The sequence below is a fragment of the Pimephales promelas genome, chromosome 7 (assembly GCF_988280905.1).
Source record: "Pimephales promelas chromosome 7, fPimPro1.hap1.1, whole genome shotgun sequence".
Taxonomy (NCBI): domain Eukaryota; kingdom Metazoa; phylum Chordata; class Actinopteri; order Cypriniformes; family Leuciscidae; genus Pimephales; species Pimephales promelas.
Window position 1 is genome coordinate 26,957,581 of NC_142775.1, and position 15,944 is coordinate 26,973,524.

Genomic DNA, 15,944 nt, shown 5'->3' on the forward strand with positions numbered 1-15,944 from the left:
GTATTTTTAGGTCTAAGGTAAACTTTCACAGCCTGGCCTTTGAAGCCGTTCTCCATAGAGATGCTAATGTCCTGCAGGTAGTGGGGGTTGCAGCTCAGTCCACTCAGGGACTGAAAACACAGTGAGAAAGCGTCCGATCACAGCCATTGGGATATGTTTCAATCAGCTCTGTAATTTAGCAGAGCTGTTTACAATACAGTCAAATCACACCACATGTATTTTTACACGTTTATATATCAATGTTTATACTTAAACACATTAACATTTTCTAAGACAGCCCTTGTTTTAGCAGGTGGGGAATAAATGAAATATGATGAGTATGTCATAAATCTTGCTTTAGTAAGCAGACACTTGAGAGCTTAATGTTACTTACTCAGACTGTTAGTATTTAACAGATATGTTAGCTCAAATACAAAAACTTATACAATTGATAATACTTGATAATACATATTTGGAATGTCTAAAACATGGATGTGGTAAATGGATCTAGGAACACAACAAAGCTAAAACCATGATATGATTTTCTATCTTTTAACTTATTTATATTTTTAAACATAAACGAGGATATTGTAGAGATTACCATATTGTTGTTTTACTGTCTACCTCTCAGCAACAAAAACTAGTGATTGAATGTGTATGTATGTAAATATTCACTGATTCAAAAAAATAAACAAGGTCCTATACACTTGGCATTAACTTATATATTTTTTTAGATACAATCATATTGGGACAATGATATACAGATGTAATCAGGATCTGAATGAGTTTGATCTTGTCTACTTTCGGCCATGATGATTGCAAACGAGGATGAAATAAAAGCTGTATTTAAATGGAGCAGTCCAGTTTATTTAAAGTACATTGGTAAAACCACAATGAGCTGAAAAACCATACACTTATAAGAACCGACAAAAAAGGAACAAAACGCAGACAGAAACCTAACACTTTCAAGTAGGTTGAAATCCAATCACACATGGTGACATACACGTTTAAAGTGACTATGTGTAAACAGCCATTTGTCTTTTTAATTTCTTGTGATCAGATTGATGAAAATTCATGTTAATAACAGGTGTAAATGTGGCTCGATGTACATAATTTTCTTAGATTTTTAATTAAATTCATTATTGCTGTTGTTTTGTTTTGGTGTAAGACTACCCCAGGTGAAATACACCAATATGAAATTAACAGGAGTAAAAATGTATTGTTAATTGTTAAACGGTAATTGTAACAGGACTTTTAATGACTTACATAAAATGTTGCAGACAAAATAATCTGAAAGTTATATGGTGTTTATTTCTTTGGGACATTTAAAATAAATATATTTTATTAAAACTAATCTGAAGTAAATAATAAGATCTATCACAAAATCTATGTTATAACTAAGTCTTAAATTTACTTTTATATATATATATTTTTTTTTGTTTCTTTTGTTTTTTGCAGTGTATAAGGTCAAAATTTTCTTGATTGACACTGGGCTAGTCCAATCACATCTTTAATCACCTCCCCCTCTGGGCTAAGAGAGCGTGCAGTGTCAGTGAGTATCTGTCAAAATTGTCAGAGCGATGGAGAAGAAACACAAGGAATGTGCAGAGAAATGGCGTGAAAAAAAAAAAAAAGAAACCGCCTTCAGTGTCTGATTAGGAGTGAGGGGGATCATGAGAGACATTGAGTGTAGAGAACTGTTTGTTAGAGATATTTGACAATTACGCATTTTATTAGAATTATAATGAGAGTATAAGACCCGTTTGTAAACCATGTTTTTTGTCAAAATAAAAGCTGAATGCCGTTTCCATCAAAATAAAAGATAATGTTTTTATATCTCTTTCAAGTTACAGAAATTAGTTCTAAGCTAATAATGAAAGTTGCTTTTATTTTTCAGTGCATGTGTTTTACAATATATGGCTATAACTGTCTTGTGATTAATATTATAACTATGATTAATTATGTATTATGTAATGTAGACAGACACTATATCCCAACTAAAAGAGTTTTGAGTTTTTCTTTGTTCAATTTGCACACTGAATATGGGTTGGAGCTCTTAAATTTGAACTCTCAAAGTGCACCAGATTGATGAATTTAACATTAAAGGGTTAGTTCACCCAAAAATGAAAATTCTGTCAGTATTTACTCACCCTCATGTTGTTCCAAACCCCGTGAGACCTTCGTTCATCTTCGGAACACAAATTAAGATATTTAAGATATTAAGATCGCTCCTGCATACAGTCCATAGGCTTCTTGAGGGAATGACACTTGCTGTCCCCGAAAAGTCATTAAAGACATCGTTAAAATAGTCCAAGTGACTACAGGGGCTCAATCTTAACTTTATCAAACGACGAGAACACTTTTGTGTGCAAAAAAACAACAAAAATAACAACTTTATTTCAACTATTCGTTTATTTCTCCCTCTGCGCGAGTCAGGTTACTAGTTTAATAGCGTAAGCTTCTGTTATTATACGTCACACGCATCACACACATGACCAGCGTCGGCCAATAGTGAGCCTTCGTGTGACGTAGCTCTACGCAATCACACTACGTTAACTGACTACAGGCCCATGGAGAAGGAAGTGAATAATTGAAATAAAGTCGTTATTTTTGTTTGTTTTTGTGCACAAAAATATTCTCGTCGTTTGATAAACTTAAGATTGAGCCCCTGTAGTCACTTGGACTATTTTAACGATGTCTTTAATGACTTTTCGGGGACAGCAAGTGTCATTCCCTCAAGAAGCCTACGGACTGTATGCAGGAGCGATCTTAATATCTTAAATATCTTAATTTGTGTTCCGAAGATGAACGAAGGTCTTACGGGGTTGGAACAACATGAGGGTAAGTAAATACTGACAGAATTTTCATTTTTGGGTGAGCTAACCCTTTTTAAAGCATGCCCCCGAACCCCCCTAGAGGGACAGAGGTGCGCTGACCAATACTATATTTCATTTATTCGGTTTGGTCATTTACAGATCATTCAATCAATCAATCAAAACATTCGAAACATAAACAGGGATTAAAGTTCTCCGTCGCTTCGACGGATTTCCTTTAATTGCAGCGGGTCTATGACGGATATCCGTCAATTGCAGGGTTCCCGTCTGTCCTTATGTCTTAAATTAACTTTTCATAATTTTAAGGCCGTAAATAGGCTTTCATTTCGCAAACAGTGTGATAAATGTCTTAATTTTAGTTTGAATAGGTCTTAAATTAAGGAAAGATGATGCGTATTCACCCTGCTGAGGGGGGATGTGATAAAGCCTGGAGTGGAGCGAAAGCACGTTCCTCTCTCCACTCTAAGCATTCTGTAATCACTTTGCTCATGGTCCACTCCGGTTTTTCAATTCCCGCTCACGGAAAAACTGCTCCCTGGACCCTGTTCACTCAATCTTGTCAGGCGAGGCCACAGCTCGTTTGCTGCGGTCCCATGATAGAAAACCGAACGCAGGACAATATTGGTCGTTTCTCAATACCAAGTACGCAAACTTCGGACTTGCGTCCTTGGTAGTTCGGACTTGCCAAGTTCGACTCGGGAGAACAAACTCCCGAGGACGAGAGGACGCTGCTAACAGCGCGTTCTTGATCGCGTCACTCAGCACGCGGCTACTCCGGTTATCAACTCGGCCTTTTTTCATCAACACCACTGTGCCTCTTTTCATTTATAAATGAACATAATTATTATCAAAAACATATAAATGGCCACACAAATGTGGTTCAGGCAACGCACATTGATTATAATATATTTATAACAACACGAAATATAGCTAAAACACAAACCTGCTTCTTTTTGTTTTCATTTTAAAAATATATAACATTATTTATCATTAAAACTGACATTTAACAAACAGACAGGGTTGTGTCGTTTTATTGTATTATGCGTACACATACAGTGAAGAGAATGAATAGTAATATAATATTTTATATATTTTAGAATATATAAAATTACACAACCATGTCTCTTTTTTTGTTAAATGTCAGTTTTAATGCTAATATCCCGTTCAAAAGTATAAGTACCCTAATAGGTAGGCTATAATAAGCTATACAATGAGAAATAAAGCAAACAATTCAGTTAAACATAAGTAGGCTCTCTAATAGGCTACAAAGTTAAAGTTAAATAGCCTACATAATAAAGTTATAAAACTTCACTTAAATAAAATAAAAACATGCACTGAAAACTTATGTATATGGTTGATTATTTGTCAAGATAAGTAATTGTTTTTCATAGATTAAAATAGCTTTTAAATTACGCAAACTGGCAATATTATATTGGTTTTAAACATCTCCCCTTAAAACGCTATTGGTCTCGACTATTTAAATAAAGTTACAGGAATTTGACTTGGCCTGAAAAAAATTTCAGTCAGAAGAATTTTTTTCACTTTAATCCCTGCATAAATACTATAGATGACCAGGTGCAGGCAGAAGCTAAAGCTTATTATGCCTGCCCTTAACTTTAGAATGAAATGTAACTTATTAATGACAACATCTGTTCATAAAAATAACACTTTCGTGAACCATTGTCCACACCAGAAGCAAGCCTGTCTAATTCATTTTTATTCTTTTATAGTTTTCCAATGTTATTCTCTTGTAATATTTTTTAAACTGAAAAATAGATGTGGCTTGTTTTAACTCATTACAACAGCTATTCCACAATTTAACTCCTTTATTTGATAAACAGTGTTCTCTTAATGTAGAATGTACTTGTGGTTGGTTAAATATACATAATCCTCTAAGATCATATTTACTTTCTCGTTGGGAAAATAATAATTGCAAACATTTAGGAGTTTTATTATATTTGACTTGATAAATAAATTTTAACGTGTACAAATCGACAAAATCATAAAACTTCAAAATTTTTGATTGATGAAACAGTAAATTACTTGGTGCATTGTATGGGGTATAATTAATTTATCTAATAACCTTCTTTTGTAATAAAAAGATTGGATTAGTTCTAGTTTTGTATGTATTTCCCCAAATTTCAATACCATACATTAAGTATGGTGTAACAAGTGAAGTATAAAGTAAATGTAATGCATTTTTACTCAAGATATACTGCAACTTGTACAAAATTGCAATCATTTTAGATACTTTCTTCTGAACATTAAAAATATGCGGTTTCCATGTCATTTTACAATCAATAATTACTCCAAGAAATTTTATATGATTTACTCTTTCTAAAATATTTTTATTAATAGTAATCCTGATCTCATTATTTAACTCTTTATTACTAAATACCATGAATTTCGTTTTATTTAAATTTAGTGACAATTTATTTAAATCAAACCAATTCTTTAGTTTATACAATTTTTTCTCTACCACCAACACAAGCTCTGTAAGATTTGGGTCAGAACAATAAATTGTTGTATCATCCGCGAAAAGAATAAAATTTAAAACATCCGACACTTTGCATATATCGTTTATATATAACAAAAATAACTTAGGGCCCAAAACAGAGCCTTGCGGAACGCCACAATTAATGTGGCGTTAATATACAGTTAATATATAAACATCTTGTGAGAAAGACTGGTATTGCCAATGCAATTGGAGAATTGTATTTTAAACTTAGTAGTTATTTCATCTCACTCATTAGATGGGGTTGGTGGTTTTAATAGGAGTTGTTGGTATACATATTCAAGGGCGTACACAGTTCAGTTGTGTGTATGTTCATATGTAGTGGGCCAGTCTGGGCCAAAATGCCCAGGCCGATTTTTTTGTCCCAGTCCAGCCCTGGGCGGACTGATAATACTGGAGCACCAACTAGCGTTCATGACTTTTTTTTACAGTCTATACCTCAGCTAATAAAAAAAAAAAGCAGTGAACATGAACGAAGACGCTGACGAGACCCCTTCGGTTGGTCCTGTGGATGGGAAATTTAGTTATAAGAACGAACCGATGGAAGCGTCATTAAGAGCATGGTTGTTGTGTGCAAGCTATGCAACAAGGAATTCGCATATCACATCGACCCTCAAGTTTCACCTCAACGCAAAACATATACAATTGCACTGGTCTGTTGGATTTGGTTGAACAAAAATAAACAATATTTTGTTGCTTAAGCTTATGTATTCAGTCATTATTAAATGATATACTAAAAATCCATGTGAGAAAAAATCTTCTCACTGTTCTCAGTTCAAATATTTATGCAATTAAAATGCGCTTAATTTCGATTTATTAATTACAAAGCCTCTAATTAATTAGATTTTTTTTTAATCGAGTACCGGCCCTAAAAATAATATATATAATTTACTCACACATTCTAAGTGATCTTATGAACCACTGACAACTCCTAAATAACTGGTTTGTAAATAATGCTATACTTCATTTAGATGTAAATTGATCATTAATAAAGTATGAAAATACAATTATTAAACACATTATAGATATGCTATTAAAACAAGAAAAAAACATTTATAGCTGTATTTACATATATACTGCTTATTAATGTATTTTAATGCTTAATAAATGGTGAATTATCAGTTCACTAATGCTTAACTAATGATTAATACCATGCAGTTATTATAAAGTTACTGAAAGTTCCTATAAGCAGCCAGTTCACCAGCAGCTCTACAGTCTCAGAGCCTCTGGGACAGCAAGGCATTCAGACAATAGAGAAGTGTGAACGACGTGTGTTAATGGGCCATTGCAGTTCTTGCTCCAGCCTACAGGAGCGCTGCTGAGTATGGGCTTAAACACACACACACTCGCAAGTCCCCACTTGGTCAAAAATGTAAAAAATTCACCAGAGCGTTTTTTAGTTGATTTTAACATGTTTTAAGGCATAACTAACAGGGGACTTGAAAAATGTCCCCACTTCGCTCGGCGGTCCCCTGTTGGTGAGTGTGTAACGACACCAAAGTCCCCTCTTAGATAGGTAGACAAGTACACACACACACACACACACACACACACAAACACACACACGTTTACTTGGCTTGTACTGAAGACATTCCATATACTGGGATTGATTTTTTCCCTGCTTTTTTATGAATATTTTTTAATACTTTTTTAATTTAATTTACTTTATAAATGTGGACCGTTCCTAATAATCCTTTTATCTAACTTCTAAATAATTGTAAAATATTGTAGAATTTTAATTTAGCTTCCTTCCTTCCTTCCTTCCTTCCTTCCTTCCTTCCTTCCTTCCTTCCTTCCTTCCTTCCTTCCTTCCTTCCTTCCTTCCTTCCTTCCTTCCTTCCTTCCTTCCTTCCTTCCTTCCTTCCTTCCTTCCTTCCTTCCTTCCTTCCTTCCTTCCTTCCTTCCTTCCACCATTGCACCTTTCCTCTGAAACCTCATTAGTCCATGGTTTCTTCTTATCTCTTGCTGAGACAGGCTTCTTAAATCTGTCTTTTAAGTCTCTTTGCACTGCCATTCTCTCCTTTTTCTTTCTGATTCAGCTCAGCTCTAATGCAATAGACAGAAAGTTTGAAATGACAGTGGGACAATGAAAGTAAGTGACAATTTCCATTTGTTTTGCCCCCCTTTAAGCTAAAAAAAAGCTCATATGTGACCTTGTTGCTTTAAAATTGCTCACATCACAATTATAACAGACTTAAACAGCAGCCACCATGAAACCACCCTCATATACAAAAACTGTAAGTCACGTGAATCGCTTATGTGTACATAACAAAAGAAAAAAGGGGTTAAAGAAACTGTTCAATTCCCATCTGATAGGTCATGCTCGGGTCAAATTGCCATGGATTTGAGACATAATCGGATCAAGGACCACATATCAAAGCTGCCCAAATCGGATTGAAAAGATTGGATTTTTGTTTTGTGTTCACACTGCTCAAAAAAAAAAAAAAAACAAGATCTATGTCACACATAGATAAAAGATATTTGATTTTGTGTTGCCAAGTGCCATGGACTTATATTTCTTCTCAATATGGTCCCCTCTTCTGGCCATTTGACTTTCTGCAGCCTCCTGTAATTGGCTATCGTTTCCATGCCAAGCCTTTTTGCTCTCCATGTGAAGTAGTACTTGCTCCCTGGCCTGCATCAAATGAGCAGAAGACACTTTTGTAATTGCTCCTCTGGGTTTGGAGCTTGTGAGGTGTGGTGATGCTGGTAATGGTTTGGGCCAATTTGTTCCATGTGTGATTCCTGTTAAAACACCAGAGCTGTGTGTATATAAGAATACCTTTTGAGTTACTCTCTTGGGCTGAGAGGCGCGGCATCATGTCTTCTGTCCGTATACACAGCGGCTCCATTAAAGTGCTTTAGGTCTCGATGTGTGAGAGGCAATTAAAGCAAGACAAACAGCAAGCTTGGGAAAGTGGTTGTCTCTCATGTACCAGTATTTATCAGAGACTTTTGTGCTGACCATAGACTAGACTGTAGTCACACCTTCCAGGCATATTTCTTTTGATCTTTGCAGTTTTGACCGCATTTGATCCAGGGTGATCTGTTTTTCTCTTTTATTCTTTGTATATTATCTACCCACGTTGTCTTGTCTTGTGGTTTTAAAGTTGTTGTATGCGTTTGTGTTCTCTTCATTTGTTCCCGTGGGACTTTTTACATTTGTATAGTAATAATTATGGTTGGCAACCGAGAACTGATTCTTATTCGGTGTATTAATTTGTCAAAAAATACTGGATCTAAATATTTGATATTCAGTTTAGTTATTGAAGTTAATGTTTTGTTAGCTTTTCCTAGGCTAGCGCAAGCAAGGCCTGTTGTGAGTGAAACGGGTGAAACAGCAAAGGTTGCGCTTACTGTATCTTATTTGTGACTGATCCATTCTTTTGTGTACAATATTTTTAGTTAATTTGTTGGTCCAGTTCAATGTGTGGACTGTTTTTAGGTTTCTTTTATTGTGCTTTCTTGAAAGCTAAATTCCCTATTCTAATTCCCCATTCCTAAATTCTAAGTTCCCGTCCATTATATTTGACTGAAAAGTAATATTGCTTTAAATATATATATATATATTTTTAAATATGTTTAGGACTAATTATTTTATAAAAAGGAAGTTGGCTACTAAAAAATGGAAACAGATCCAATTTCTAAATAAATAGGATAGCCTAATTGCCTGTATATGATTAATGTATATTTAATTAGCAGGGTTTTAGTAATGGTGGATGAGTTTAAACTGTTTAGTGAGGTTTATTGCTGTCATCAGTATAAGGTTGCTTAAGATCTTAAGGTTCTAGATTGTGAAAATGAAACTTTTAAGAAATGTTTTACTTGGCATTCAGAGGAGGAAACGTTCCTGAGGTGTACTGCAATAAAGTACTCCAAACTGGTATTAAAATATACTGTATTTGAAACGGTTACAAAACTCATTTATGCCCCTCTCTTCCTCCTCCAAAGGAGAAAGAGCATATGTTGTTAGTAAAGCATAGTGCTTTATATGTGATCCATATTTAATGCTGCAGAGTTGATGGCAGGCCAGAGCTGGTTATTCTGGGGAAGTCTTGTGTGACCCACATGAAAATGCTGCTTTCATCAGAGCTCAAAAAGGCGAATGGGCCTGACATGAATGTTTCAGTTAAATATCTCCGAAATATCTCTGGTTTTAAGGTCATATGAAATCTTCATTCTGCAGAAATCAGACTGATGATTCATGGTCTAGCAGGCTGTCGCTTCAACTCGTTGAATGACAGGACTTAAATGCTGGCCTGTCACTCCAGGCGTGGACCATGGTGCTCAACAAATCTAAACCCTGTTTGATTACATTTCGTTACCACATACTGTAAAGACCTGTTCACATCAAGGACGATAACTATAAAGATATAGATCTAAAAATCATTCTAAATATAAAAGAATAGTGCAGTCCACTCACTGTCATACCTTTTGGAATCACATCCAGAACAATTTTGTTCCAGCTGAAATACGATAAAAACATTGCCATCCTGCTTCGAGCTCGAGTCCCTAACAGACGAGAGGACTGCAGCGTTCGTTTATAATTAACAGAATGATATTGTGCATTGGTGTGGAATGCTAATATAGTTATCGTTCGTTTTTTGAAACGATGAGACTGCATTGTTTATTAGTGTATATAAATTATTCTGTGTAGAGTTTGAGACTCCCTAAATCCCTCTGACAGATGTATGAGCAAACTCAAGCTCTGAGTGCTTGGTGAACTGTGTAACAACCAGAAGTCTTGCAATGCATTGTCCTGACAGGTAAAGTCTTGTTTCAGGGGGAACTGTCTCCTTGCCAGTCTTTGAGTCTCTGACTTATTAAGTAGCATGAACAGTAGCTCTAAGGACTTTGGCATAGCGAAGCAAAACTTTAGCAGGCAGGCAGACCAGCGGCCACATACTCAATAAGGTAGATGGTTGAAACGAGAATATTAAAAGTGAGAGTGACACAGATATGGAGTGCCAAAAAGGGTGAATCTTTAATGGTCTGTGTGAATGGAAACAAGAGAATGGAAAGAGGGTCAGTTTGGCCCTGGGATCAGACCTAAAGTTGCAGAATACAGACAGTTCACTGAATTTCTTATCCCCCCCCCAAAAGTGTAATCTTGCCAGTGGTTGGTTGGTTGTAATCTAGTTTATGAAGGCTGAATTGCATAGTTTTGTATACTGTAATTCCGACAATATAAAAACAAAAGAATCAGGATAATATACTTCTGCTGTACATTAAAAGTTTAGGGTCTCTAAGATCATTATATACAGTGCATACAAATGGAGTAAATAAAAACAATGATCTTTTGAAATATTACATTTTACAACTTTTTTTATTTGAATATTTTTTACTATGTTATTTATTCCTGTGAATTCCTGTGAAGAGCTGAATTTTCAGCATCATTGCTCAAGTCTTTAGTGTCACATGATCATTCAGAAATTATTCTAATATGCTGATTTGGTGATCAAGAAACACTTTTGATTATTATGGATGTTGAAAACAGTTGTGCTGCTTAGGCTAATGTTTCAACGTGTAAACCATGATTTTTGAGTTGAAAATTCAAAAGAACAGCATTTATTTGAAATAGATTTGTAACATTTTAAATATATTTACTATTACTTTTTATACAGTTAATGTATAATTGCTTAACAACTATTCATTTATTATTCTAAATGGTAGAACAGTAGTGCAAATCTTCAAAAGGTGTTGAGGAGTTTGATTTGAATTGAGGAATTTATATTTTCAAGCACAACCATATCAATTTAGCTTTGTTATGAAGTTTTTGCTTATGCCTGTTCTACATAGGCTAACCTATAACATAACATTACATATAACATTACACAACAAGTACATGCATACATAACATGTATGCATACATAACATGTACATACATGCATAAGGTACATTTTATACATAATGTTGCTAATTTAAATATTGGAGACGTTTTCTTGTCTCCTCCATTTGTAGATAAGTTATAATTAGTTGCTTTACATGTCATCAGACGGCTCCTACCCATCTATGTGGGCGGTTCTTGTCTTGCAATATACTGTACCACACTGTGGTCTAGAACTCATGCCTGTCTCTGTGAGACTATAGTTTGACACTATAGTTGAGCTATATCTCAGATGAAATAGTGAAAAATCTGTTGCACATGAAGTTGTTTATGGGGAGCAAGGTTGGTAGAGTGTAACATTGTACTCACAAAGAGCCAGATGTCATGGAGTGAGAGAAATGTCGGGCATGACAAACATCAGATCATCATAGCAAGTGTATATTCCCATGTGCATGCTTGTGCAATAGTGCAACACAGTCAAGCTAACCCTCTTGTCTGGAGCTATTCTATAAACCTGTTTGTACTGACAGACCACTAGGATGCGGTTTCTTTGGTGTTTTTTTTTTTTTTTTTTTTGGAGTGTATTAGTAAAGCACAGGTGTGTTTGGGCGTTCAAGGGTTGCGGGAGGGAAGGAAACGGATAAAGAAAGTGCTAAAAAGCCACTTTCAGTTCATTACGGGATGGCCTAGAGATGCAGATGCATGTGCATATTTAGAAGTAATTAAATCACTGACATCTCTTTTGAGGCATGTGGAACGTTCAGCCACGCACGCTCAGTCATTGTCACAGACCCATACCAGATGGGATGGGCTAGCAGATGGGCTGTCCTTTTTTTTTTTTTTTTTTTTTTTCTGTTACAGATTGGACAATGACATCCGAGGAATGACTTTCTCGCTGTTCCCTCAACTCCAACTGTTCACGCTTGTCTTCCTTTATCCTATGTTTTTGTCAAACTAGGATGCCGTTAACATATCAGTCACCATCTTTCACTCTCTACAGAACATTCATTATTCTCAGAGAGGTGTTGTCATTGTCATTGTCATAGAGATGCAGATGCTGTAAAACTTCTGAAAAGCAAAGGAAGTAATGCCACTTTTGTGTTCTGTGGAAAAAAAAAAAAAAAAACATCAGGATAACACAACACTAAAATAAAACATTAACTAAACAGAAAGAAGATTCCCAGAAGAAAGAAAATTAATAAAATAAATATGCACAGTAAAATTCCATAATGTTTAACATGTTGTATTGTTTCTGTTTTCTGAAAGAATATTTACATATACAGTAGGTTACATTCTCTACAATGTAGATTACAATTAATCAACAAAATAGTTAATAATTCCCTAATAATTCTGATAAAGCAGTATTAGGGAAAAATAAACAACTGTCTGATGTTAATTAATATGGTTAATAATAATTATAGTCATTGAACTGTAAATTAATTACATATACAAAAAATCATCAGGAGCAAATGTGCAAAATATATTCCAAATACATTCACCAAATATTTAATATTATAAGCATAATTTAGCAGGAAAATAACAACTCCACCACCAACAACAACACACACACACACACACACACACACACACACACACACACACACACACACACATACACATACACACAGATGAATAATTGCCACTTTCACACATGAAACCCATTAAATTGCATAAAAATTACCACATTACCTTTTCTAGAATGTATTCCGCATCTGCTATTCACGTTTTGCTACCGTTCACTCATCTGCACCAGAATGCTGCTAAAACTTTTTCTTTTTAAGTCATTTGTCTTTGGTCCTGTGTATTGCTTGCTTCCAAAGGAGGATAGTTATTTTGTCATAAATAAGATGCTAATCTTCAGTTTCAGCAGTGTTGTAGTACTCGGACTCGGTCTCGAGACCATATTTTAATGGTCTTGGTCTTGTCATGGACTCGTGTGCATTTGGACTCGGAATTGACTCGTACTCGAACATTTTTTTTTTAGGACTCGGACTTATTCCCGAGTCCACTCGAGTTCAATTCAAAATATTTTTCATGATTATTAATGTATGTTAATAAAATATTTCTTTAAATTGATTGACACGCCCAGTGATTGGTGATTTTCTAGTGCGCAACTGCGCATGACAAATTGTAATAAAATTACTTTTAACACCACCTACTATGTGGCCTTTTTACCCTAAACTGATCATATTTTTTAAACTCTAAGTAAATTCAGTAAAAAAAAAAAAAAAGGATTTCTCTATTAAATAAAAGTAGTGTATCAACCCTCACTGGTCTCGGTCTGGACTTGGACTCGACCGTCTCTGGTCTCGGACTCGACTCGGACTCGACTCTCTATGGACTCGGTCTTGACTCGGACTCGACTCTCTCTGGTCTCGGTCTAGACTCGGACTCGAGTGAGGTGGTCTCGACTACAACACTGAGTTTCAGTATTCAGTCTACTTATTTCTTTATCTGCTCTCAAGGACGATCTTTCGTTTCAAAGTCCGTCCAACTTGACAGCATATTTACTTGCGCTTACCTATCCACACAAACCTACTAAACAGTAGAGTGTTATTAGCAGAAGTGTTATTTGATAGGCATATCTGCATTAATTAAAGACAGATCAGGGCTGTCAATGGAAAAATCTCAGGTCTGTTTGGGCACATCTCTTGCTTAGTCTTGCTTTTTATCCCTTGTGTTTTCTGCACAGCTATATATATATATATATATATATATATATATATACATATACTGTATGTATACACTCTTTATATAAACTCATTATGGGCTGCTCGTGCTTTGCCCTTTATTTGTGTCTTAACTGTAGCATTTACAGTGTGAGTTTTTTTCTTTTTATCTCAGCAGACATACAGTGTGTGTTTCTTGAAGGGTCTGTAGTTCAGTGTAATTCTTTTGAGTGGCTGTGTGTAATGGGTCTCTTGGCTAAAGGCCACTTGATTTCTTGAAGAGTCGATGGTCACACACACACACACACACACACACACATTACAAGCACTCAAAAGTGGTTCTTATCAAGATTGTAACAAACATTTTCTGAAATATATTTTGACTGGTTTAGTTCTTACTATTTTCATTAACAGCTGTTTGGTTAAAATTAAGGTTTACCTGATGGCAAAAAAACACCTTTTAAGTAATTTCAGATCAAATATAAAAATATTGAGAAGATATTTATATTTTCATATTTGACCACTACTGACCCCTCGTTCTGTCTGTCTTACAGTGGGCTCTTACTCAGCCCAGCGGCAGGTCACAGTTCAGCCAGGACCCCTGATTCGAACGGAAGGATCTCACATCACCATCTGGTGTAATGTGACCGGCTACAAGGAAGGAGTGGAGCAAGACTTTGAGTGGTCCATGTACCTTTACACCGCTCCCGATCGAGAGATCCGTATCGTGAGCACATCCCAGCACAGCTACGCCTACGCCTTGTACGCCCAGCGTGTCAACACCAAGGAGATCTACATCGAGAGGCTGAGCGGAGACTCTGTCGTGCTGCACATCACCAAGCTGCAGGCCGCCGACCAGGGCATGTACGAGTGCTACACCCCAAACACAGACAGCCGCTACCTGGGCTCCTACAGCGCCCGTACCAACCTCACCGGTGAGCCCTCCTCCGAACTCTCACTTTACACTCATTTATAATATAGTATGCTTCAGTTCAAACAGCACTGTTTTTGCATTCATAAGCGATTCTTGCACTCAGACAGGACAGGTTTTCCCGCAGGAGATAGGGTAAATGCGGGTTTCGCAGATGTGCTTGTGATTTTAGTCTCGTCTGAATCAAACACATCTGTGATTTTCTTTAACAACCTTGGTACAAATTACAGAGGAAATGACCTACTGTTTTTAAGATAACTCGGGGGTCCTCTGAGAAATCAAATTGCAATGTCTGGGATTTGTGAAATATTGTTATATATATATATTTTTTTTTTCCCCACACAACTTCTCATTTATTTTGACCTTTCATTATAAACCATAACTAAAGGTGTCAGTCAGCTCAGCATAGTTGTAGTTATGGTATTGTCATTGGGTTTAGAACCTTTTTTTCCCAGCTTTCTGCATAAACTGGTTGGTAATGTTGATGTTAATGTTTAAAAACACGATTTAATAATGCTGTTAAATCTAAAGCAAATCTCCAAAGGAATATTTGTTTTTCGTATGGTACTTTGTGCTGTTGTGTGTGTCATTTGTGTCATTTTAGTGTTTTTGAACTTTAGACAAAATTGTGTTAGTTTCTGTAAACAAAATTTTAGATAAAAATTATCAGCTTATCGATGTCAGCCAAAATTTTTATATAATTAAAAACTAATTCTAATTAAAAACTGACTAAAACATTGTTTATTAAACAAATCTCATCTGAATAGTACTACTTCTAATTGGGTCTTGGAAACTGATTTTCGAGTTTATCTCCAGGCATTTCTGCCAATGCAGTCTTGGATATGCTTGGAAAGTCACGTTTGGGATCTTTTTTTTTAAAGTGACATTTGAAGTGCAGCCTTTTTGTGGAGCCGTCAGCCTGAATCCTCTCCAACTCGTCATTGCTCATGTTAATGGATCTGCGCTAATTGGTGGACTTTTAATGCCTGAGTGGATTTATGCTGCACAAATCAGTCACTGTTCTGGTGGCGTAATAGAGAAGGTACCTGACAGAATGCCAGTCCATCTGTGTGCCAGCCCACCCTATTATTAAGTAGGGCACAGGCTTGTAATTCTGCCTTGCCACCTGCCACCATGATATCAGTATCAATAGTCCTCTTAATTATAATTGTAATTAAACTTTATCCTT

General features: G+C 35.8%; 1 protein-coding gene across 1 annotated transcript in view; it reads left to right on the forward strand.

Moving 5' to 3' along the window:
• igsf3 (immunoglobulin superfamily, member 3) overlaps positions 1-15,944 on the forward strand; it is a 193,589-nt gene that overhangs the window by 39,218 nt on the left and 138,427 nt on the right. The window contains exon 2 of the mRNA XM_039652012.2: positions 14,379-14,759. Within this exon, the coding sequence (XP_039507946.2) occupies positions 14,379-14,759 (381 nt within the window). The remainder of the gene's footprint in view (positions 1-14,378; positions 14,760-15,944) is intronic.